General features: G+C 42.6%; 1 protein-coding gene across 1 annotated transcript in view; it reads right to left on the minus strand.

Annotated features, from left to right (window-relative positions):
- LOC108495210 (probable cation-transporting ATPase 13A4) overlaps positions 1 to 24,215 on the minus strand; it is a 45,171-nt gene that overhangs the window by 5,941 nt on the left and 15,015 nt on the right. Inside the window, exons 9-30 of the mRNA XM_017810648.1 lie at positions 24,043 to 24,174; positions 22,675 to 22,845; positions 22,083 to 22,240; positions 18,927 to 19,115; positions 18,560 to 18,621; positions 17,683 to 17,833; positions 17,079 to 17,165; positions 16,239 to 16,392; positions 15,537 to 15,648; positions 14,409 to 14,533; positions 13,371 to 13,534; positions 12,189 to 12,311; positions 11,481 to 11,560; positions 10,189 to 10,231; positions 9,168 to 9,277; positions 8,277 to 8,373; positions 7,475 to 7,547; positions 6,042 to 6,216; positions 5,408 to 5,616; positions 5,209 to 5,297; positions 2,983 to 3,063; positions 2,213 to 2,472 (exon numbers count right to left, since the gene is read on the minus strand). Of these exons, the coding sequence (XP_017666137.1) occupies positions 2,251 to 2,472; positions 2,983 to 3,063; positions 5,209 to 5,297; positions 5,408 to 5,616; positions 6,042 to 6,216; positions 7,475 to 7,547; positions 8,277 to 8,373; positions 9,168 to 9,277; positions 10,189 to 10,231; positions 11,481 to 11,560; positions 12,189 to 12,311; positions 13,371 to 13,534; positions 14,409 to 14,533; positions 15,537 to 15,648; positions 16,239 to 16,392; positions 17,079 to 17,165; positions 17,683 to 17,833; positions 18,560 to 18,621; positions 18,927 to 19,115; positions 22,083 to 22,240; positions 22,675 to 22,845; positions 24,043 to 24,174 (2,807 nt within the window). The 3' untranslated portion in view covers positions 2,213 to 2,250. The remainder of the gene's footprint in view (positions 1 to 2,212; positions 2,473 to 2,982; positions 3,064 to 5,208; positions 5,298 to 5,407; positions 5,617 to 6,041; positions 6,217 to 7,474; positions 7,548 to 8,276; positions 8,374 to 9,167; positions 9,278 to 10,188; positions 10,232 to 11,480; positions 11,561 to 12,188; positions 12,312 to 13,370; positions 13,535 to 14,408; positions 14,534 to 15,536; positions 15,649 to 16,238; positions 16,393 to 17,078; positions 17,166 to 17,682; positions 17,834 to 18,559; positions 18,622 to 18,926; positions 19,116 to 22,082; positions 22,241 to 22,674; positions 22,846 to 24,042; positions 24,175 to 24,215) is intronic.

Below are 24,215 nucleotides of genomic sequence, written 5' to 3' on the forward strand. Positions count from 1 at the left end.
GGCAGTTATGATGTGTCTGTGGTCAGTCCTAGAAGTTGCAAAAAGCATGAGCACGCCAGGCGTGTGCCGCTGCTCAGTCAGGAGGTAAGATATCCCTGTCCACAACTGTTCTGTCAGGAATGAGGGCCAACAGCAGAGCCATTCAGTCTTTGAAACAACTGCTCTCCAAGAAGGGACACAGTCATCACAAGGGAAATATTTAGCTCTTCTAAGCATGCAGCACCCTCTTAGCTTCATATTCTTCCCTGCAACCATCTGCCAGGAATGTGTGTTAATAGCCAAAAAGGAGGTTCACCAGCTTTCCCCTGTGGCTTATGTCTATGAAGCATCAGTCACTCCATCCCAAAGCACCCATGAAAAGCCTTCAAAAAACTTTATACCTGTCCCACAGATGTTAGTATGACTTACTGATCTCTTTAAAAAAGAACTGCAGTTAAAATGCCAGAGATGGTTAGGGTGGTTGGAGTGACAGAGGTAAAGCATCATCTAGCATCTGAATTTTGTTCTCTTGCAGGTAAGGATATACTTCAGCAGCAGGCAAGCAGGTCTTTATAATGTCAACCCAACAATTGCCACAGGTTTGCCATGAGTTTATACTTTCATACTGTCAGTGGTGGCATAAACATAAATTACATGCTACTGTAGTTGTCCTACTGGACAGCAATATGTGTCATATTGCAGCAACTTATTTGTTGTGTGCCAGAGTCCATAAATAGGACACTGAATTTTGTCTCCAAGGAAAATGTTACTGTATCCAAAGAGAGGATGGCAGGAGTAACTCCACCAACCTGCTCTTTCGTGCCTCAAGGAGTAAGGAGAGCATAGAGCACCTAACCTTCACTTTCCAGAGGATTTTGCTGTGAACTGGGAACTCTTGATAACTTTGGAGATACTTTTAGGAATAAATGTGAAACATTTCTGGTTTGTGTCAATACTTTCATGGCAGGTATCTACCATTAGGTAAACTGTGTTAGGTAGGCAGGTATTACTCATTTGCTTATGTCAAACTTGTCATAAGCAGGTAACACTTGCAGAAATAGGCAGTGTTGTTGCATTTATGTATAGCAGACACAGCACAGCAGAGTGAGTAAAAGTCACCACCAAAATTTCATAGGCGAGGAATAGAAGCTGATGAATGAATTGCATCTGCAATTATGGTTGAAAAGCAGAGCCAAAACCTCAGATGGCTCAACTTAAAAGCATGCCACAGAATTTAATAAAATTATTCTGAGACCTAGCTGGCTCCCCATCTCTATTTCAGGGCTTAGGTCCTAGGGGGTAATAACCCCTTCAATGTGGGTTTCTTTTGGCACTCGTAAAGCAGGAGCTGATGCCTGGTGGCAGCCCAGCTGTGCAGCACCTGCCCTAGCAGAGGAAGTTCACACCACAAGGGTGGCATGTTTTTGAAAACCCTCAGAATGAGACCACAATTTGCAATTATCATGTTTCAGTGTATGTTTTTTAAATGAATATCCCAAACAAATACCTCTCTCCAAAAAGAATTGTTAAATAATTAAATCATTCTGCTTTGCAGGTCAATACTGCAAATTTCTGCTTTGCAGAAAATGCAAGTATCACAAGTCTTAAACCAAGAGGGCAAACAGGCTGCCTGGTAGCAATGAGCTAGCAAGAGAGCTCTGCTTTGTTCCCATCACGGGAAGAGCACAACAGTGCTGGGAGTGGATGCTTCTAGAAAACTTTGTCTATTTGCAGCTCCTTCCAGCTCTGAAAGCCAACTATTGCTGGAAGGGTTAAAATCTCCAACGAAAGACAGACACCAGGTAACAGTATCTGAAACCCTCTGAGGAACCCCAGCACCTGCCTATGTTCAGCAGCCTCTGTCAGGAGGACGTTCTACTTGTTTCCTCAAAGGGGATCTCCCCAGAGTAGTGATGGTATCTCAATTAGTTACTTTTCACCTGGAACAGCTCCCACCTGTATGGACTGCATAATGCAGTTCAAGAGAGGGGTGCTTCAACCACGAACACTTTGCCAATATTCAGCAAGTTATTCAGTGTGCAGCTGCCAGCAATTTGTACATGGGCAAGGGGACAGAAGAAATGTTGTTGTGGCTTTATATTACTGCAACCAGCTTTTCTACTTCCAGTCAATTTAAAGATGAGCAAGAGCTGATTAGTCCTAGAGCGGTGAAGCAGTGATGAGACAGTCTTGCCTCTTTTTTAAGTCTCTCAGAGAGTCCTTTTACAGCCACCTGCAACAGTCCTGGACATGCGTCCACTGCAGTTTCCTTCAGAGTGAGTCCTCACTGCTGTCAAATGTTGGATTGCTATGGCCTCCCATATTTCCCTCTACTGTTATTGTCATAGAATCTGAGAAGAAGGTTTCATTCAGAGGTGGCCAGGCTGAGTCCTGCTCTAACACGTGCTGCAGCCTCTTGTAGTGGCTCTTTGAGTGGTACCGGAAGGTCTTTTTCAGAAGCAGCCATAGGGGCCTGTTCTCAATGACAGCTTCCTGTAAAGGCAAAAGCAAAAGGAAAATTTTAGAGGATCTGGACGGCAGTTTTCGCTTTTCATCCATGCTACAGAGATAGGGCAAACAGTGGAGACCTAGGTTTCCCACCCTGCCCTGCTCATCCACATGCCTTAAACAGGCTTTTGCTGACCACTTCTCACACCAGCTTTACCAGAGCTCTCCACCAGAAAGCTGTAACGAGCTCCTTCTGACAGTTTTCAGGATCAGAGTAGAAAACACCAAAGACTGCCCATATTTTCCTAGGCTGGGGCAGGGTCTAATAGATCCCGCTCACCAGAGGAAAAAAAAGGTGACCTGGCCTTGCATTCCCTTATATCTGATCATCCAGATGAGATGCTTTGAGGAAGAGGAGTAAGGGTGAGGTAGCAGGAATCACTTCTGTTTTACTAGGTATTGCCAAAACTGGGCTGAGGAGGAGGGAGGAAGAGCGAGACCTGACCCTTTCATCTCTCCAATTAGTGCTGACCAGTTTGATCAAGGCACACTCACCTCGACAAGGAAGGACACAGCAAGTGTGACTGCAAGCATTATCACCATGGAGATCCGCCACGTGGTAGGGGTGCAAACAAGCTGGGAAAAAAGCAGGAACTGTTCAGTAACATGTGCCCACAGTAGACACTGGTGGGTACTTGTGTCATAGAACATAGAATTATTTAGGTTGGAAAAGACCCTTAAGATCATCTAGTCCAATCATTAACCTGGCACTGTAAAGTCTACCATGTCCCTAAGTGCCACAACTACACTTCTTTTAAATATTTCCAGGGATGATGACTCAGCCACTTCCCTGAGCAGTCTGTTCCAGTCTGTAACCCTTTCAGTTAAGATTTTTTTCTTAATCTACAGTCTAAACATCCCTTGGCACAACCTGAGGCCATTTCCCCTCTATGACTTGTTACATGGGAAAAAAAAGAGTGACACCCACCTTGCTACAGCCTCCTGTCAGGTAGTTATAGAAAAAATTAAGGTTTCCCCTGAGCCTCCTTTTCCTCAGACTAAACAAACCCAGTTCCCTCAGCCACTCCTCACAAAACTTGTGCTCCAGGCCCTGCATCAGCTTCATGTAATGAAAAGCCAGAATTCCACACTGGCTGTACACTCTACACTAGCTGATGAGCTAATATTGCTACTTGTCTTCAGGAATTATTGATAAAGATGATTTTAAACCTATGATGCAGTACAGAAAACAGAGAAAACAATACCATACAACTGCAATAAGAAATCTAACTGCCTCCTTTCTAACGTAAGAAATAGTTCAAAGTCTGAGTATTTCCTCTCCAAACCCGGTTCCAGCTTCCCACAGCTGGAAGCACCAGCTTTCTGGCTGTAGCTCAATTTCTTTTGGAGATGAAGCTCTGATCCAAAATTTTTATCAGCAGTTTCTTCAGGCCAGGCAATTGAAGAGTTTTTTATTGCCACTCCACCCTTTTCTCTTCTCAGCAAATTCAGTTTATTCCAGTGTATTTCCTCCAGACTGCTTGGGCTGGGAGTTTTGCAGTTCTCCCCAAAAGCATTTTAGCCCCTCACAGCTGCAGTGCTGACAATATCTTGTGCCACCACTGTCCACAACAGGACTAAGACTTGCTTTAAAGTGCCATCTCGTGGCAGATTCTCTAACTGGCTCTGCCCGCTGAGCCGCTGGTCTGGAAATCGTTACACGGTGAGGCAGCTTTTGCTGGGCTTTTTGGCGTTTAAAATCGAGGCCCACACCCTTTGATTATGTTCCTTTCTCCGTGTTTCATTACTTCCATTTCTAAATCGACTTGCTGACTGTCATGCAAACATACAGGACTGGAAGCAGCACCGTGTTCAGTACCTGTTATTCAAAGCCACCACACTTCATCTCTCTGATTACAAATGTACAGAAAAAATAGCTGTGAGTTACTTTTGTTGTTTTGTTCCTGTCACACCTACAGCAAGACTGTGAGAGTGTCACAGTGGAGGAGGTTAAAATCTCCCAGTCTTGACATACTAATCGTCATGTCCACTGACAACCCTGTCCTACAGCTGATGTAGATCTTGTCCTTCCCTCATATTTCCCTTAGGATGGATTTGCACAACTCCAGCTTGCATTCTGACAGACAAAATAAATCAAGCCCTTATTGGTATTTATTAATCAAGGATCAAGATAGATTGTCTATTGTCATGCAAGCCCACACTAGCCTTTCTCTATCACTGTTCTAAACCCAAATAATGCTTTGGGAAACTGCAGGCTCTCTGAGATTGAAATAGGGAACCTGAAGAGATTCAGGACTGAGAAATGAGAGCTTCTGTGAGCACCAACTGGTAGATCTTCATTTCAAGAGGACCTTTGCTCAGAGTAGCACAGCTTGAGAAACACAAGCACATGGTGCTGTACTTTAAATTTGCAGAGCTTAGCCCCATTCTTGTCCTGGCTTCACAACTATCAAGCCACCAACACACCAAGCATTTTAAGCTCAGTGATGCCATCTTCTATTGCATAGACAATGTGCTGAAACAATCAAAAGTACATGTGTAGCTGTCCAGCTGTCACAGTGCATAGATCTTAGTTAGGAGTCATCCAGAAGGTTCTACAATACCATCATCTAAAATCCATCTCTTTAAATTTCATTTTTCTTTAGAGGTGCCATGTATCCCTGGAAAAGTCTGTGCCATTTGTTAAAACAACCCCACTGCACTTATGATGGGACTGGTAGTAGGAAGAAACTTTCCCCCTTGCCTTAGGACAATACTCACATCCATCTTAGAGTAGAGATCATCAATATCAGCAAACATCAAGAAGAGGCAAATGCCCAGCTGCCCTATGAGCACCAGTATGAACACATCTGAAGGGAGAAAAAAAACCAAATAAAGCCACAGATTTGTGAGCAATCTCAGCTTCTTGCCTTTGACCTCCTGATTTGAATTATATGCCTTCCTCTCTCCCCATACTTACAGTTTGTGTAGATGGGTTTCCTGAAAGGCTTTCCCTTGGAAAACACTAATGCTACAATGAGGCAGTTGATGGTGCTCAGCAGCCACACTGTGGTGTTTTCATAGCTCTTGTAGCCATTGTCTGTTTGTTCATGGGCTCCATCTCCCATCCCATGGAGCCCCAGGCTGTAGGAAGAATTCTCCATGTGATTCTTCATTGAGAGGCAGGCACTGAAAAAGAGTGTCACACTGGTCAGTGAATAATTATTGTTCTGGTTATTTCCCCCAACTTCTACTATGATTGACAAGGAATCCTCCCTCACAGCCATGATGTCAGTTGTTGGCAATGCCCCCAATCTCACCCTCTGGTTTCAGCTTGCTCAGTAGCTCAAACCTACTCAGATACCCTGGCCTCTCTTGCAATCAAGTCCTCCTCTTTGTGCTCAGCAGAAGCATTCTCACCACATGCACTGTGCTGCGTGGCAGATTGCTGGAGAGCTTAGGGACCTGCAGACAACAGTGGTTAAAATATTTGCACCCTGTGGGGAGCAGGGGGTCTGCTTGCAGCTGCTGATCAGGCCTGCAGTTAAGCTGATCAATAGTATCATCCACTAGGTCAACCCTGTGTTACTAAGAGTCCCAAGAAGGCGACCTACCGGTGTATATCAGTCTTGGAATACCAAGGCTGCTCCTGGACCACCACAAACCCGAAAATCTGCATGCTGAGGCTGAAGAGGATGTTAAGTACAACAGAGAGCAGCAATGGGGGTGAGATAAGCTGGCTTGGAGGCCTGTAGGGAACCAGCTTTGGGTAGGCACCTGTGAAACTCACTGAAACATGCACAGAAATATTTACTAGTGTGTCCAAAATACAAGCAGTGCTGCTGTATAATACTGTTATCAATGGCCAGTCTATAATATTCATTATAAAACGTACGAAGTTTGTACGAAATACAATACATCAAGTACAAAATACAGAGTTGTTTTCTTACAAAATCATATTGACACAGAAAAGGCTAATTAATGGTGTATGACTATCATGAGGTATATTTTGAAAATAAAATATTGGATTTTTCTTTTATTTTGCTACTGTCAGGACCAAGGATATAAACATACTCATGCTCTCCTATTCTCTTTCTGTCACTTGTCACCTGTGGCTTGGGATTTTCTGCTGCCCATGTTTTGTGCATCCTCCTGGACTAAATGGCAAGTGCCTGGTTATTTGAGCTGGAGGAAGACTACATTAGCTGACACAACAGGTTTTCCTCTCTTCTTAGGTTTAACAAAGTTATCCAGGCTTTGTACATGATGATATACATTGATGCAATATTCCAGATGGGCTACTTACAGCAATGTAGCTTTTGGCACCCAGTACTGTGGCTGGCTCTTTTAGGCTTGATTTAACCAAAGTCTTTTCCTATTGTCTGTGTTCCAGCAAGGATGGAACACATCAGGATGTGGTTTTGCTGTATGCTCTTAATGGCCCTGTCCTTGCCATTCCTGCTTCTGAACCTCTCCCTGCATTTATTCTGTCTCAACAACATTGTCTTTCTGCCTCAACACTGGTTCCCTCTCATTCTTAGCTTACAACTTCCTGCTCTATAATGTCTGACATCTGTCATTTCTTTCTTCTCCATTTCCACCTCTCTTTTCTTTTGTGGCTCTTGCCTACACAGCTTCAAGGGTGAGATGGTCTCCAAACAGTCAATCCTTACACTTTTTCATTTAGGCATGGCACCTTAGGTATCCCCTTAATCTGCCTTCCTAAGTCAACTGGAAAAAGCCTGAATAGACTTTCCACTGCATAAAGTGTGATTTTACTCCTTCTAGAGATAACATCCCAGTTAGCAACAACCTACATGCTCAGCAAATGCACCACTAAGAATTACCCATCTTACTTCAGAGCTTTTCTCAAACAAGATCCCTCTTCTACTAATCCAAACATCCTATATTCTACAGAGAGGATTACTCTGCAGGATGTCTAGTCACCCTTTTCTTCTTTTCTGTACATAGAATTATGCATTCCCAAGGAGTGAAAAATATTTGAGATCATTCTCTCATTAACACATAGGATGACTAAGGGGCTTACTTGTCATGCCAATGACAGTGGTAATAGCCAGATCTTGAAACAAAAATTGGTAATTCCCAAAGGAGTTTAGTTGCTGAAAAGAGGAACACAAAGAAAAAATATCACAAATCAGACATTTGCCATGGGCTTGTTTATATCATCTCCAGAAAGCCACACTATATCCATGGAGCTAATGCTCTGCTGTTTGTTTTGAAATGCTACTCTGCAGATAAGGGGACCGCACATTTCACCACCCTGCCGATAGATTTGTCACCACTGGGCCTGCAGTGAATATTCTCACTTTGCACATTGCTTGAACTAACTGTGCTTCCAGTTCACACCATGCAATATAAAAGAAGACTATTTGAAGTGATGTACTTTCTCATTGCTGGATAACTTCTGAATGCAAAACCCTTCTCTCCATCTGGGAAGAAGCCATGCAAAAGAGATTTAAGGCACTCCAGGGGATTTGCTTACTGTCAAGTTAATTCATGGTTTAAATGCTGAATAAATTGCAACAGCATAGGCTTACACCAGATTCTTCTTTTTCACAGACATATGCCCTCATCCAAAACACCATTCAGTATCTCAGCCTTCTTTTTGCCCAGCTTGGATCTTGAGCCCAATGGCAGAAGTTAATGGGAAGAATCTTTCTGATTTTCGTGTGAGAGTACCGGAGGACCATATGATCACACCACAGAAGTCTGCAGCTCAGGTAAAGGTAAAGCTCCATACTCTAGTTTTATAGTGGCTTTTATGCCCTGTTTCTCCTACAAGGGAGTGTTGCTTATCCAGCTCTAGCCAACATGTTCCCAGTACATACCCAGTAAAGTAGGAGAACACCAAGGTACTGAATTGTGCTGTACAGTGCCATGTACTTGAACATGCAGAAGGAAGTGACAAGAGCAGCACGGCCTTCCCTGTGTAAAGACACAAATAAAAGACAGTAGTTAGGTGAGGGGTGCTCCTGTTGCTAGTCCTCTCAAAGGGCTGCTGAAAAACAAGGCATGTGTCACAAGCAGTGAAGTCTGCCAGTATCTTGCTGGGAGGTGAAATAAATAAAATCTGGCCTGAATGAAAGTGAAATCTTCACTTGCAGATGTCTTGTTGCAAGGAAACAGGCTTGATTCTACAGAACACCTGTGTTCTGTAGAATACAGTTTACCCCAGTAACTTTTTGTGTTGATATTAATAGTGCAGGTAACAACTCCATATGAGGAAAAAAATTCAAAGCCAAGCAGCTTCTCAGTGAGTTCAAGCTAACAAGTCCTCTCCTCCTGCAGTGAACATATGGTATTCGATGAGGGTAACACACTCCCCCTGCCCCAGTTAGCAAAACCAGGATCCTGGAATAACAGATGCCAAGTTTTTCTTGCATAGGGTATCAGAGGCAGGGCCCAACAGTAGTGTACAGGTTGGTTTGTGGACATTCAATTCAGCTTTATGAAGCATTGCTCATTTTGCTATGTTTTTGCATTTAAAATACTGTTGACGATATAAAGCTCAACTCTAAATACCCTCCTCTTGTAGTTTGCAGGTAATCAATGTAAAGGAATTTCAGAAAGAGACTAGGCAAATGGCAATTTCAAGATCAAAGACATTTATTTTTCTCTAGATATACACATTGTGGCTTGCTGCAAACACCCAACACTAATATTTGAGAGGAGTGGGAACTGTCTTCTTTATGAAATAGGGAACAAAAGTCTGTGCTTACCTGATTAGCTCTGGCACACAGGCTATGCTGGGGGTTCGGGATGTGAAAGGTGAAGCCACAGACGCCTCCTGCTCTGACAGTGATATCCCTGCATGTGCCACTTTCAAAGCCTGAAAGTCACATTCTTCTTCAACACTCACAAACCAGGAAGACACAGCAACTCACGTCTGCCAAGCAGTGATCCCTTATTACAGGATATGTGCTGTGAAAAGCAGTCCCTCTTTACTCCTTATGTGTGCTCCACCCAGGGGGTTCCTCCAGTGGGATGTGGTGAGGCATTGGGACCAGGAAAAGAATGGGAATGAGAGCATTGGCAAGTTCATTTTCCACAGACCCCAGAGCCATCCACTACCACCTGCAGAAGACAGGTTTGGCTCTGCCTCCTTTGTCAGCGCTTACTTGCTGTCACACCTCATGCAGATAGACTAGGTTCTCTGCTTCCTTCCCCCAGGAGAATCCTTGGGACTTTGTGTTAGGACAAGCAAGAGCTGCACTGCTGAGGTGGCATTGCTCTCACTGCCACGAGGATGCATGAAGTCATAGAGAGATATGAACCTGCCCAGAAGGGAGTTGTGGGTGCCTCCTGAACATAAACCCTTCCTTTTGGAAAAAGAAAAACCAAAGCTTTCCTGCTCTTCTAAAATGTTCTTTTACAAAAACCTTGTAGGACTACAGCTGTTCCCCATGAAAGCTCCTCACCTGTCTTCTCCAACCCCAAACACTGAAGATATTGACATAAACCCCAGTGGAGGATTTGGAGAACCTTCTGGTGGCTTTTTGCAAAGAAAATGCATCAGTCCTTGAGACCACACACTGCAAAAATCTCTGCCTAGGACAGCTCTTGCATGGTAAGGACTGCACTGTAGGATCAGGTCTAAATCAATACTGGTGACACTACAGCTGCTCTGTGAAGAAGCAGTGCACTCCCATCCCCAGCATGTGCTCAGTTTGGAATATTCCACTGGCATTGCATTCATTTCTCATTTTTAAAATAAATATGTTTTAAAGAATTTTCACTTACCCCACAGTCATTGGCTCCATCTCCACACATGCCCACAAAGTAACTAAAAAAATAAAATGACCTAGAGTTCAGTTCCAAGGAAAGCGAAGAATCAGAGCCTAGTCCCTGGAAGTTATTTGTGCAAGTCATGCAAGATTTTTGTTAAAATCTTTTCTGGAAAGCTGAAAGACCAAAATATAATCCCAGGGCTCTGAATTGTGCATGGGCCTTGGGCTTGCACCTCAGGTCTGACTACAGTAAAGAGTTTCTGCTGTGATGGAATAAAGAACGTATTAGCATGAAGCTTTACATTTACTACAATGGACTTGGTCTCCCTGATTTTAAGGTCAATCACACCAGGGGACAGGGCTAATGGGGACAGTCCTGTTCAGAAAGGAAGGACTGTAGGCACAGGTACCTCGTGTTCACTGGGAATAGACATGAATGGAGACTCTGGGGTCCAGTACTGCCAGAATCTCCTGGGACAGACAGGGAGTGACAGAGACAGCTGGAGCAGATGGAAAAGGAGAACATGAGTTTAACAGGATATCTTAGAGACAGTTCTCCACTCTGAGGCTGAAATAACCTTGTGGAATGATGAGCCCTGAAAGTGCTTTTTACTCCCAAGGCCTTGATTTCAGTGCAGGATAAGTTCTCACTGGAAGGCACTGATGGTGATCCAGGGAGGCCAGACAGCAGTTGAGGTGCTCACAACTGTGCACACCAGGTTGTTAATCTGAAACAGCCTAAAACTCATCTTGCTGTAGAGCAAGGCCTGGGTCTAGGTGAGGTGAGGGTCTTCAAAAGACTTGGGAAACAGCTGAACAACAGGCAACAAGAAGCCTGGGACTCAGGAATATATATACACCTCTGTGACTGTGAGCAGCACAGGGCATACCAATCCAGATTGCCCTGCCACATTTTCTAAGCCATCCCATTGAGCCAGCAGTAGTGCAGTAAAAAGACTGCAAGCATCAGAGAAGCTACAGTGCTGGGAGATATTCCTAAAAAATCTTAGGGACACAAGTGCCCCTCCTTCAGGCCCAGAGGGAAGTAAGAATGAAGGATGATGTGAACAAAAAAAAAGCCAGAATCATGGGAGTGTTAGATCTTCCACAGGTTGCCAAACCAGCACAGTGTTCAGCGTCTTTTTTTAACAGGCTTTTGGATTTTAATTGCAAAGTTGATTATCTGTGGAAGTTTAAGTTTTGTGCACTTCCATGAAACGCTCTGCTAGACAAAAGCTAGCTCCTATTAGACGTCTTTCAAGCCTGGAAATTCAACAAACACTTTCAAACTCATTATGAACTTACTCCAGCTTTTGAAGCTCTTCTACCAGGCTGGATTTCTGACCAGGAGACATTCTAGCAAAAACTGTTCCGTTCAGCAGGAGCTGTAAGGAGAAAAAAGGAAATTATTTTTTAAACACTTGAAGCAAGTGATTTCAGTGATGATCTTGAATAGAAATCACAAAAAAATCATATTTATAAACAACTGATTCTAGACTCTGAAGTAGGAAATGCTGATAATCAAAGATACAATGGTTCTTAATCAATATTTTGAAAAAATAACAATCACAATAAGGACAAGAGGCCTGGTGTGTCATTTGAGTTACCTGATGAAAACAAATTACCAGGCAGGCAATTACAAGAAGAGAATTCATGAGATTATCCTCTCCATGAAACAGACAAGCCATGCTGAAGTGCATAATGTGTAATACCATGTTTTCTCCTGTTCTCCAAAACAGGATAGAATCAGTGCTGTGCAAGGGCCAGGCATATGGGCACAAATGTTTTAAGTCACATCCTCACATCACAACACAGATCAGCTCCTCTCATGTGCAGAAAAAAATCTAGGGATTTTTAACATATGTTAATGTCAGAGATTCATCCATTAAGGATTTTAGGGTTAGAATTGTTCCCAAAATATGTCCTAGTACAGATCCCTTCAGCTAATTATACCAGGACAATTGGAATCTCCTGAAAGGCAAGCCCACACCAGTTAAAAAATCCACATCTTACCTTTGGAAGTAAGTCCCTGAAATGCTGTGCTACAATTTGGTAAGATTTTCCACTCATGGCAAAATGATACTGGCCGTGTCCCAATGCCGGATTGATTCTTCGCTCAGTCTGACCATCATCCTCCTGTAAAATAAGACAGAATCAATGCTGTGTCTAGGCCTTCAAAACTGCTCTGTACATTTACACAGGCACTATTACAGACAAAGTAAAGGGTATACCATGGGGAGGGCACTCTTGAAGACTCTGGGAGCCTTGGGTTCAAGGCCAATTGCCTTTGCTTGAATTTGTAAAGGGATTGAGGCATATAATTGAGTGCCATTAATTTCAGTGTTAACTGGGTGCTTCTTAAGTTTTAAAAGCTGGCCCTCGGCACTGGTGCATTTGATAAAACTCATGCAACAGTACCAATGTGGTGGGCTGCACTCTGAGAGAGAGGGGCTAGTATCTGGGAACCATGTCTAGCCAAGTCTTTCTACAGTGAAATACAGAGCAGATACAGCTCAGGATGAGCTTTGGTAGCAAGGAGCCACTCAACAGCCCCTGCACGTATTCCCTACCATCTGCCTGACTCTTACCACTTATCAGAGAAGGGTCAGCACCTTCAGACTTACTCTTCAGGGAGAAAGTATCTGGTTTTCAGCCCAGCTTCTCTGAGGAGATGCTTGATGAAAGAAATTTCTTAGCGTAGTTTGCCTATGTTTCATTGTGTACATGCAATTTCTCAACACTTAGTCTGTGTTTTAATTCTGCATGTATGGTAAAGTGCTAACTCTCTACCTGATTGAGCAGGGCTGGTTCAGTGGACCTCCACTGGTTTTAAGTCCACACTTACACAATCAAATTTGTCTTGCAGGGAAAGGAAGCACACTTTAAACAGACATCAGCTAAGCATGAGGGCTAGGAACAAATCTTTCCTGGATTTCTGCAAAGCTGTTCTCAAACCTAGCTAGACAGTTAGCAAAAACTTGTTTATGAGATAATATACCAGGAACTAAGCTCTAGGGGAGTACCTTTTTATAGATTCCTTCTTTTTAAACACTTTTCTAGCACATATTTTGACATGCAAACGATGGTGAATGACAGGTCTCTTTATTCTAGTGTAATTCCACTGTCTTATTTAAAGCATTACAGCTTAGTTTGTTTCCCTACTCCAAAACATCTGCTTCTTATGCTTATGCTCACCAGGCTTCTGTAATCTTCAGTTTTGTTTTCTCCTAGGGGTTTCCAGGTTATAGATGCTGAAACAGATCCAGGCTCTTTGTTTGCTTCCACAAGAATCACTCTGTGTGTTGGAGAGATCATCCCAGCATTTTTGGCAACAGTTATAGCTGTCTGAATATTGTCACCTATAAAAATCAAGAGGTGTGTTATCTAAAAATTTCTGCAGTGAGGAATTGTTTATGGAGGAAACATTAGCCTTTTCCTGAATTCTGAGTTTTCAAATATATCCTCAAGAATAAGTAAGATTTCAGTCTCTGTGTGTAAGAAAGTTTTTGATAAAGATCAAAACTTTGCAGATAATGTCTGTCTCAATCATTAGATGTATTTTCATCTGGAAAATAAATATTTTATCTGGAGATGAAGTATTTTCATCTTCATCTTGGAGAAATTCAAATGGGGAATATGCTCCTAGATTATTTGTTTTAGACTAAAACCAAAAAGGGATTAACTGCTAAATTACTGCAAGTATCACTAATTCTCATTGATTGGCCTCAGGTGGCTTTGGTGTATGTGTGCTGAAAGGGGTGAGGCCCAAGAAGATGTACTGTGCTACTCACGAAAAAATATCTTCAGACCATGATAAAACTGGAGGTTATTCTATCCAAATCCTGATTTGGATTTGGATGGAACAGCCCTCCAAGAAGAAAAAAAAAAAAAAGGATAAACAGGGACTGGTAGCCATACCAGATGTCTTAAGGTTCAGTGATTTGTCCTGGCACTGATGCTCCATCTCTGATCATTTATAACAGGATTTCAGGAGGCCCTATAAAGAAGGGATCTTGCATGATGTACCTTTATTAGGTGTCTAACACAGCCCAGTGAAATTGCCAGGGACAGCATGGTTCAGCTCATGTCATTACTAAAACAGAGATTCTTCTTGGACTAAATATCTGTGTCTTCCTACCAATAGTGGTGACAACAACAGACTGTTCACTTAAACACTGTTGCACTCCCTGTCTTGGCCAGTGGCCACATAAATAATCCACCCAATTAAGATACCTGTGGCCATAACACTCCTGATGCAGGCAGCACTGAGCTCTTCCAGGATGGGCTTTGTGTCCCTCTTTAATCGATTCTCCATTATCAGCAGACCCAGGAATGTCAGATCAGATTCTACCTCCTCCCTTATAGTGAAAGAGAGATAGACAGATTTAGTTCTTCTTCTTGCCTTTGGCCTGTTTTTGTATTGACTTGATAATAGCCAGTTATAAATGTTAACCATTCTACCTAACTCAAACCAATTAAAATAATTTCTCTATTTTCAGCAGTCCCAGGTTGTCTATTTTTTGGGGTGCTATTTCAACACCAGCAGGGCTTGCTTCCCACTGGCAGCAATTGGTGCTGGTTGTGTATGGAGAATTTTCAGTTAATTTTTCATCCTTTTTTCTTTGTTCCTTATTCTGAAGGAGTTCAGTACCTAGCCAGCTTCCAGCTCGTATCTACTTAATTATCAAATCAAAAGAGCCAATTTCAAACTACCTGCTCCACATACCAACATAAAGTCTGATGGATAAATTAGGCTGTTTTCTATTCACACACTATCTTTAGCCAGCATGAAAAAGCACTCTGAATTTCCTGCAGGATTCCCAAATTGTGGTGGTCTGATTTGGAATGTTTATGTGCACTAGTCATTCTCATTTGAGGACTGTACCACAAAGAAAGACACCTTAGTAAATGTATCTGTTCCTCTTGACAGTAGGGCCTGAGCAAACAGTATGTGAGAACTCCAATACTGTTTTGGCCTACTATTTTCTTTACATCTATGATGTTGCTTTTTTACAGTTGAACACATACAGTAGAGAATTTGGTAAACACCCTACCCCTGAGTCATGAACTAGAGGTTTTCCAGGGACACAGGTTGACTCTGAAGAGTCTGAAAAGAAAAGCTTTCAAACACTTATTTTAGCCACTGTAGTAAGTTAGCCTAACACTTGCATGGCAGAGTAGCCAAGTCAGGTGGGGCCTGAACTGCTTTCATTGCAGATCTTGCAGTCAGATTCTCTCTGGCCTGAATATAACAAAACTCTGTACTACAACCCTGCTCTTGGCAGGCTGTGGTGATGGTACTATGTGAGGCATCACTAGCCCATGGTTGAATGTGGCCAGAAGCAGCAGCCTATGGCTTACCTCGTTAGAGCAGTAGGTGGCTTCCCTGCCTGTAGAGATTTCCATGCCAGTCCAATGACCCTAAAGCCCTGTGCTGTGTAGAGCAGGAGCTCGCTTTCAAAGTTCGATGGGACTGTGCAAAAGAGGAAAAGACAGTTCATCAGGGCATTTGACTGCTTTCTAATGGAAGGAAGCCTTGGAGCAGGGAAGGTTTATGTCCCAAAGGGGAGGTAGACCTAGAGTTTACCAGTAGGCCAAGGACATCAAGGAAAGGTGCTGAACTGAACTTTACTCAATAAGAAATCATTGTGTCTCTGTCATGTTGCACTTAGGTCCTAAACTATTCTCCAAAGACTTACCTTCTTCCAGCATGTTGTGAAGGATCTGTGCTCCTCTTGTTTCCCTCCCAGGGTTTGGAGAAAAAACAAAATTTTTTTTCGTGTCTACTGGACTAGTAGACAACTTTTCCAAATAGGTATTCTGGCAGAGACTGTACACCTTGTATAAGCGTTGGTACTTACATATATCTCTTTATAGTCCTTCTTTGCTGAGAAGGGCTGTATGAGAGCTTAGCCTTAGACTTGGAGCACAACAGAGAGACTTCCTGAGCTGAAGTATCAAGTCTTAGACACAGAAATCTCATTTGGACCTTCCACTTCATTTCACCATCAAAAGTCACTTATGCATATGTGTTTCTAGGAAGCATTTATAAATGTTAGTTACCTGTTTCTGCTCTACATAGCATGGCTACTATTTCTGGAGCCCCTTTTGTGAAGACCTGTTGATCCCCACCAATTTCCTGAGCAATGACAGACATTCTTTGCAAGGATGAAGAAAATGGAAACTGGTGTAAAATGGTAACTCCTTCCACTGGGGCCTAGGAGAAAAGCAAGTGGATTACATGCTGCAGCAAGGATTTTAAACTCAGGCCAAAGGATTTTAGGTCTGTCCTTTGGGCCATGGTAAGAAGCTAACCATGTATAATGGGCTGATTTGTCACACTTAGAAATGACTGGTATATAAAGAGAAAATTAACTTTGTACAGAAATAGTTACCTTAAGCAGTAGGAAAAGTTCACTGACAGTTTTAGCAGACAATTAGACGTAATTTACTGAGAGGAACTCACTAGTCCTCTTTTTTTAACAAGATTCTGTTTACACTGGTCTTGCAAAGAGAAAATGGATGTCTGAAAGCATCCCCCTTGGTGTATGTCACCAGTAAGGGTCTGACATCAGCTACCAGACTCCACTGCATTCCCAAATGCTTTTGGAGATCTTTACTGCTCAGCTGAGTTTGGATTGAGTCTTGAGCCACCAGGACAGATAAATCCCTGAACTGGACAATCTATCATCCAGCATCCCCCTGCTTCTGGTGTGAGCAGCAAGCTCTCCCTGGCATCTGTAATCAGAGGGAGCAAGGCACTCTCTCTGCAGGCAGGACAGGAAAGATGAAGTGTGGAAGAGCTCTCTTGGACTAGGAAAACCAAGCATTTCTATTCTGAAAGGTAAGTCTTACACTGACAGTTTAACTTGATTGTTAATGTGAATCTCACAAATAGCTTACAGTGGTGGCTTTAGGTCCAGGCCTAACAACTGTGGCATGTGTGGATCCTTGACCTTCAATCTGGTGTCCACTGGAATCATCTATCACCTGCGTATTGAAAGACAAAAATATTTCAGATCACAACACCATTATAGCTGAAAGGAACCTCAAGGATCCATTTAGAGCACAGGATTTCAAACCCGAAGATGGTAGAAATATCTCCACATTGACAGAGCTCTAACAAATGTCACAGTCTTGTACCTAGTTCAAAGCTGGCAGAAGTCTTTTACATGCTCTGTAAAAGTGGTCTTAATCTGCATGTGAGACACATCTGGGAATTCCTATTGTCTGGCAGCAGCCAAAGACAGAGTTGTTGTGCCAGTGTGGTTTGCATGACATCCACCGCTTCCAGCCAAATGAGCTGAGTACTCATATACTTCTAGGTGAAAGCTCTAGGCAGAAGCAAGGAACGTTTCTTCAAAAGCCTGAGTATGCAGTATCTCTTCTGGATTTTAGCTATTTGTGGGAAGTAGCTATTTGCATGAGAGGGCTTGGGACATTTCTCTTTTTCGAGACCACCAAAACACCCTGCCACTGTTTGCATAAAAACATAGCACAGCTTTACCCAGTTAGTGGCCTCAAACATTTTCACATCCAGTGGGTCTCCTTGGATCTTGCCCTCCCACACAATCAATGAATGACAAACTGCCATTGCTCTGAACACTGGGCCCCAAGGCAGGCTGCTGTCTGCAGGGAAGCTGTGAATGTCCTGGAAGCTAACACAAAAGAGAACATAAAAATTACTATCAGAGAACACCAAACAACAGATGACTTACAGGGGAAAAAAAATCCTAATTTGAGGGCACTTAAAATCCCATCCTGAGGTCAGACCACAAGCATATTCTAGGGACTTGTACTCCCCCATGAGCTATTTCTTGTGCATCTATTAAGTCTGGGATACACATGCTCGAAACAGGTGTATTCTGCCTGGTTAAGGAGTCTGTTGGGATGGAGAGGAACAGATTATTATAAAATACTTTTCTTGAGGCTTGTGCAAGGACTCTTGAGTTCTGAAGCTGACATAAGTTTGAGCATCTTTGTGCATCCACATTTCTGGAAATGTAAGTGGGCAAAATCACAGCCACTGAAGGAACTGAATGTCAATCTCATGGTTAACAGTGACTTCCTGTCATAAAGGGTTGGGGCAACACTGCAGCTCTGAGATCTATCTCAGCATGTCCACTGAGACTACCTCCCTGGGCAGGCTATGCCAAATGCTGACAACAGTGGTTGCATCTTTTCATGTGGAGCAGGACCCCTGGGATGAAGCAAACCACTCATTTTCCAGAGGCTATAGAAATAAAATTGAAAATCTAAACATGGGGAGCTTCAAACTGCTCTTTAGCATTAACTGTCTTTCAGATTTCTTCATATGTCTAGGAGAAGAATCCAGTCACCATCCCACAAAATTTAAATACCATTGGCGTGTCAAGGAGCCTTACCAGTTTCTCTCAGAGGGCAGCAAGCCCCAAAGATCCAGGCCATCTTCTGTTAAGGTGCCAGTCTAAGTTAAAATGTACATTTAAATTAAGTTCCCACATGAGAGCTCCAAGAGGAATAAAAATCAATTTTTAAGAAGTTACTGTCCAGAAAATGTCAGCACAATGTAGAGCAAAAGGGCTACCAGGCAATTCCTAGATTCCAAGAAAAACAAGAATTTGCAACAGCTTCTGTTCAGTCAACAAAAACTTAAGTACACAGGGTTGGTCAGTATGTTTCTAAAATACAGTGGAAACCAAACCCCATACTCTCCCACCCCTAGTACAGCTCCCATTACCAATAAGAACATAACCACCACACAGCCATTACTTTGTCAAAGCAGATGAGGTTCAGTTGTCCACACATGTTGATCCTCTGTGGGCTGATGCAGAAGATGCCCTTTTTCTTCAACCTCCGCTGAGTATAAATGATCCCAGTTGTCAAGGCAGCTGGCAGAGCTGGTGGGACAGCAATAGTGATAACATCCAAAGCCTTCTTTACCACCTCTCCTGCCTCCTCCTGACATAATAACAAAGGCAGTTACCAGGAAGAGAGCGTCAAGGAGTGCTGCTTGCACCAAGTGCAGACTTCTTCACCCTCCTCCCCTCCACTGCGGCTGCTTCAGGCTGCACTGTTTTCTGGCCATGGTACATTATGTATTACTCTCCGTAAGAAATTAATCAGCTTGATTTAACCAGAGGCTTTAAGGCCTCACCACTGCTAAAGAGCAGCCTCCAGGTCTTCATTCATTCTCCATACAAACAAACCTGCCACAGTCTCCTCCAAACCACCAGCTCAAACGTGCCAACTAGATTATTGCACCCTCAGTCGAACCCGGTTTCCCATGACACAGCACACAGGAATCTGCTGTTTGCATTGGCATTCATCCAACTGCCTATAGGCATAGCTCTGGACTGCATGTTAGGATGACAGGTGAGACATACGGGATAGAGCTGAAAAGGAGGGCAGAATGTGTGAGCTAATGATTTCTTCTGATCTTATGTTCTAGGAGATGCGAAAGGAAATTGCTTTTACCTGCAGTAAGAGACATGGAAGTAACAGTTACATTCTAAAAGCAATCTCTAATTTGGGAGTTTAGAGGTCAGTGTAAAACTGACTGCCAGTATGCTGGCGTCAACGATGTCGGCATCGTTATTCTTGGCAGTTGGTATCACTGCTAAAGAACTGAATGGGTTTCAGTTCAGGCCCCAGAACTGAGACACTGCAAACTAAAGCCAATTTGCAATTCAGAAAGACTTGCAAACCATCACAGAGATCTACTATTACTACTTCTGAGCTTGAGACTTGGACCGCAAATCATGTTGCATTTGACGTGCTGAATTGCCCTCATGTTCTGATTATCTCTACATTGATATTGTCTCTGCCCACAGAAGGCACAAGTTTGATAATATTTTTATCTATTTTATGTTAGAATGAAGCACTTACCACCCACCTTTAGATAAACACACTCACAGAAAAGAAAGCATTTAGTACATCCTGTGACTCAATCTTACACTAGTCTGACAAGACAATTTCAGCAGCTGAGATAACATCAGCATGTATTTTACATATTATAAGGAGGAAGTTAACTTTAAAAAAAAGGGAAAAACTGCAAAGCAGACACCAGCATACATTCTTAAACACACTTGCTTTGATATCCTAAGGGGAAATAATCTTTTGAGCCAACTGATTGCAAATTATTCCCCAGGAGAAAAACTATTCAAAAGCTGAATTACAGAATGAACCTTGCAACTCGAGACTTGGACTTTACATTGACAGATAATTATCAAGGTATGAAGTGATTTCTTGAAAGCTTTTGGAAAAGTTTTGAATCAATTAGGCTTTAAAACTTGCATAACTACTGTTTACAGTGCATAACTATTTCTTACATTGACCTCAATGCATGAGAATGAGTGAAATGTTTTAAAAGGGTTTCAGGTGAACTCTCCAGAGATTTAGAGATTTAGGTGCACTAATAGGCCTTAGTTACCCTCACTAGCCTCATCTCCATCCACACCTTCTGCTCATGGGTTCAGGAGCTTTATTTAAGCTCAGGCCTGGGCCTTCAGTCCCTGTCTGAGCCATGCTGCAGATGTACCTGCCTCTGGCCCAGTCTTGGACAGACACCTTAAGATGTGTGTCGCAGCCTTGTCTCTTGCCTTCATCTTCTTCTGCTTCTGACTGTACTCCCCAGATTATTTACCACTTTGCCTTGCCTGGGACTGTTGATGGGCTGTTACCTGCACTCAGCTCTCCCCACCACATTCAGGTATTGTGTGATTGTGCATTGGTCAGTGAGCAAACTATCTGTGTTCTGGTCACCCTTGGCTCCTGGCTTGCCTCCCCCAGGGAATAGCTGGCCTTTGCTGCTTCCGAACACAGTAAGTCTTAGTTCCACATCGAGATGTTGGTGACTCAGATGATGCAGGATAGTTGTCTTTGCAAAAGTTATATCCCCAGAGTTCTCAAAGGTATTAAGCTGAGTGATAACTAAGTGTAGGTTATCTCCCTTTCACTACCCCACCATCCCCCAAATGACTATACAAAGATATGGGGGAAAAAAAAGGCAGAAGAAAACAGAGAGTTCTTTGTAGCATTTTCAGGGATCGATTTTCAGGGATCTCGTTCACACTTGTATTGTTCAAGGCTCTGTAACAGGGAAGAAAGGTGGCTGAAGGGATGGCCAGTGATCTCTTAAGTCATAATTACTACAGGAAAATCAAACAGAAAGCAGCTATTTGCTACTTCTCTAAAACAAAAACCTACAGTGACTTCAGCATTTCAGACAGAAGCTTTAAGAACACTTTTGCACAGTACATAATGAAACTGTGGGGATCATTGCCACAGGTGCTGTCAACTCCAAGACAAATTAATTCAGAAATAGATTAAACCTCCCTGTGGCAGATTTTCAGTGACTATTACAGCAAGATGATCCAGATACAAAAGACAGCTTACTGAACTGCTAAACCTTTCTCTTCAAGAAATTAGAAGACTAAAACAGAGAAGAATTGTTCTATACTTGTCCTTCTTCCTAACCATCTTCCATAAGCATTTGACACCAGTCACTCTCAGAGACAAAGGACAGGGATAGATGGGTCTTTGCTCTAAACTGAAATTTTTGGAAAGTTGCCTTTTCACAAAGACACATAAGCCCGTGTCCCATTTAACTCATGACTCACCTGTGCCTTTTCTGGGAATTTACAAAAAAAGCGCCACAAAAAAGTCTGTAAAAGGTTCTTACAGAGTGCTAAACTGTGGATAAGGCATGCAGGGCTTGCACAGGATTTGCCAACAGTGGGTTTGGCACCTTGGAATTGAATATGTGAGAGCTTGTGTACTGTCACCAACTCATTGTAAAATGGCCTCATACACTAAGGTAAAAAGGGGAGTGACAAGGGCTATGTTTTTATATATAAATGCTTATGAAGTCACTCAAGTTTCAAATCTCTTTAAGTGTGACCATTTCTCCTGCATTTAGTAACTCACCCCATTAAGTGCAAATACACACACTGTGTAGATCATTCCAATGGCTGCAAATGCTATGAGGCACATCAGGAACCGGAGGGCATCTCTGTACAACTTGAAGTTCATGGGTTTAGGGTAGAGAATGGACCTCACCAGATCTCCTTTGGCTGTATTGAAACCTAGAAAGACAAACTAAAATCATTCCGAGGAGAAAACGTTTCCAAAAATTCTCTACAAAGAATGGAGGGCTTCAAAGTTACTCAATATCTGCAGCTTATGAAAGAAGACCCAGACCTTTCATTTTGATCTATGTGACCTAATCTACAGAGTATAGAAAAAAGTTATTTTTGTCCTAACGAGAGGATTTTTTTAATGTCTTGGAAGCAAAGCAAAATTCTCATTTTTAATCATAAACTTGTAGTTTTTGTAAAAGTTATGCCAAGCAAACAGAAACAATGCATTCTGGCTTAGCCCAGCCCAGGATAATGATTCTCCATCTGACTGTTGTGAATTTAGATTTATGTCTTTAACTAAATGTGACTGGATACATTAAATAAGACTGTTCCAGCAAGAAAAATCATGAAAGGAGAAGCAAACTGAAGTGTTGACTGACCAGTCCGCAGCACCACAGCTCTCACTGCTCCTCTGTCATCTGCCTTGGTCTGTATGACCTCTGTTCCACAGAAGAGGACGTGTTTTTTGTAATCCTCTGCACAGTATGTTCTCCAGGGCTTGAAGTCATCAGCTTGGGGTAAGTGGGTCTTTGTTACTGGAATACTTTCCCCTAGGGAAGATTAGCTCAGATAAGGAAAACTGCAGTACACTTAAAACCAGCCTGCAGAGGTTCAAATAAGTACAGTACCTAGATATCTAGGTTGTAAGTCAGAGGTATTTACTAGAGAAACCAATTTAGAGAAATTTTACTTTTACATTTCGACATCTCCAGAGTGAATGGAGTTTGAAGCCTAGCAAACAAACAGACTGCCAGAGAAGAGCTCTCCTTTGCATCAGTACAACAGCTTCCTGTAAGTCTGAGAACTGAAAGCGTTCCAAGGATGCCGAATCCTGGCTGTAGATATACAGACTTGAAAAGAGGCCTGAACTTCTGTTGCATGGCTGCACTTGATGGTCACAAGTTGTTTACCTGGTTTGAACCTCATGTGCAGGTCACTAACTATTCCCTCAAGGAGATTAAACATGACATTCCCAATTTTCCCTCTCTAGTAAAAAGGAGAGCCTTTAGTTCAATGCTTGACAGGTGACAAATATCCTGTTTATGTCAAAGCAGATACTAATGTGACAAAGATTAATTATTTTCTGACAGCTGAAGCTTTCTGAATGCAAGGGGTTTCTGGAATTTGTCATTTATATGAACTTTCAGAACTGTTGGTTTCAGTTTGATTCAGACTAAGACCAAATTTAAAGACAAGAAACTATGAATACCTCCTGCACTAAAAATCCTGCTTTGCAGTGAACTCTCCCACCTGGTATGTCCTCCACTGCTATCAATGGACGTGGAGCTAAGTGTCTGGAGGGCTAAACAGACACTCCCACAGGCTGAAGATGTTGCAGCGATGAGACATTCAGGGTGAGTGACAGGAACCCCAACAGCCTGAGTGGACTGTGAGCCCTGTGTGGGAAACTCTTTGCTTCACATCTACTGTTTCTTCTCCTGTCCTGCTCACTCCTCTTCAGTGTCCACTCTCTCCTTTCTAATTAGAGGATCTCTTCCTAAATTCTGCACCCCAGAAGGGTAGAAAAGGATGAATTGCCCTTCTTAAAGTCTATCTCATCTATTTAGACAACCATCTACAATTTAGGCTTTATTACAGCAAACAACCAAGAATCCCCTTTTAGGCCACAGTAAGGGTGTCTCATTGTAAGGATGATACATGATAACACCGTATGCCCTGTGTCACCGGCTGAAATCATGGGGCTATGATGATGTTTAGATGGCAAACCTGGAAGGGATGAGCTGTACCTGTCAGCATGCTTTCATTTACAATGCACTGCCCACTGATCAGGATGGCATCACAAGGCAAAAGGGTTTTGCCCTCTTTCAAAACCAGCATATCTCCAGGAACAAGATGATGTGATTCCAGCTCTTGAAAACCTGTAAGTGACAGAACAGGAAATCGCTCTAGAAGAAATTTG

The sequence above is a fragment of the Lepidothrix coronata genome, unplaced genomic scaffold (genome assembly GCF_001604755.1).
Source record: "Lepidothrix coronata isolate B3197 unplaced genomic scaffold, Lepidothrix_coronata-1.0 Scaffold29, whole genome shotgun sequence".
Classification (NCBI taxonomy): domain Eukaryota; kingdom Metazoa; phylum Chordata; class Aves; order Passeriformes; family Pipridae; genus Lepidothrix; species Lepidothrix coronata.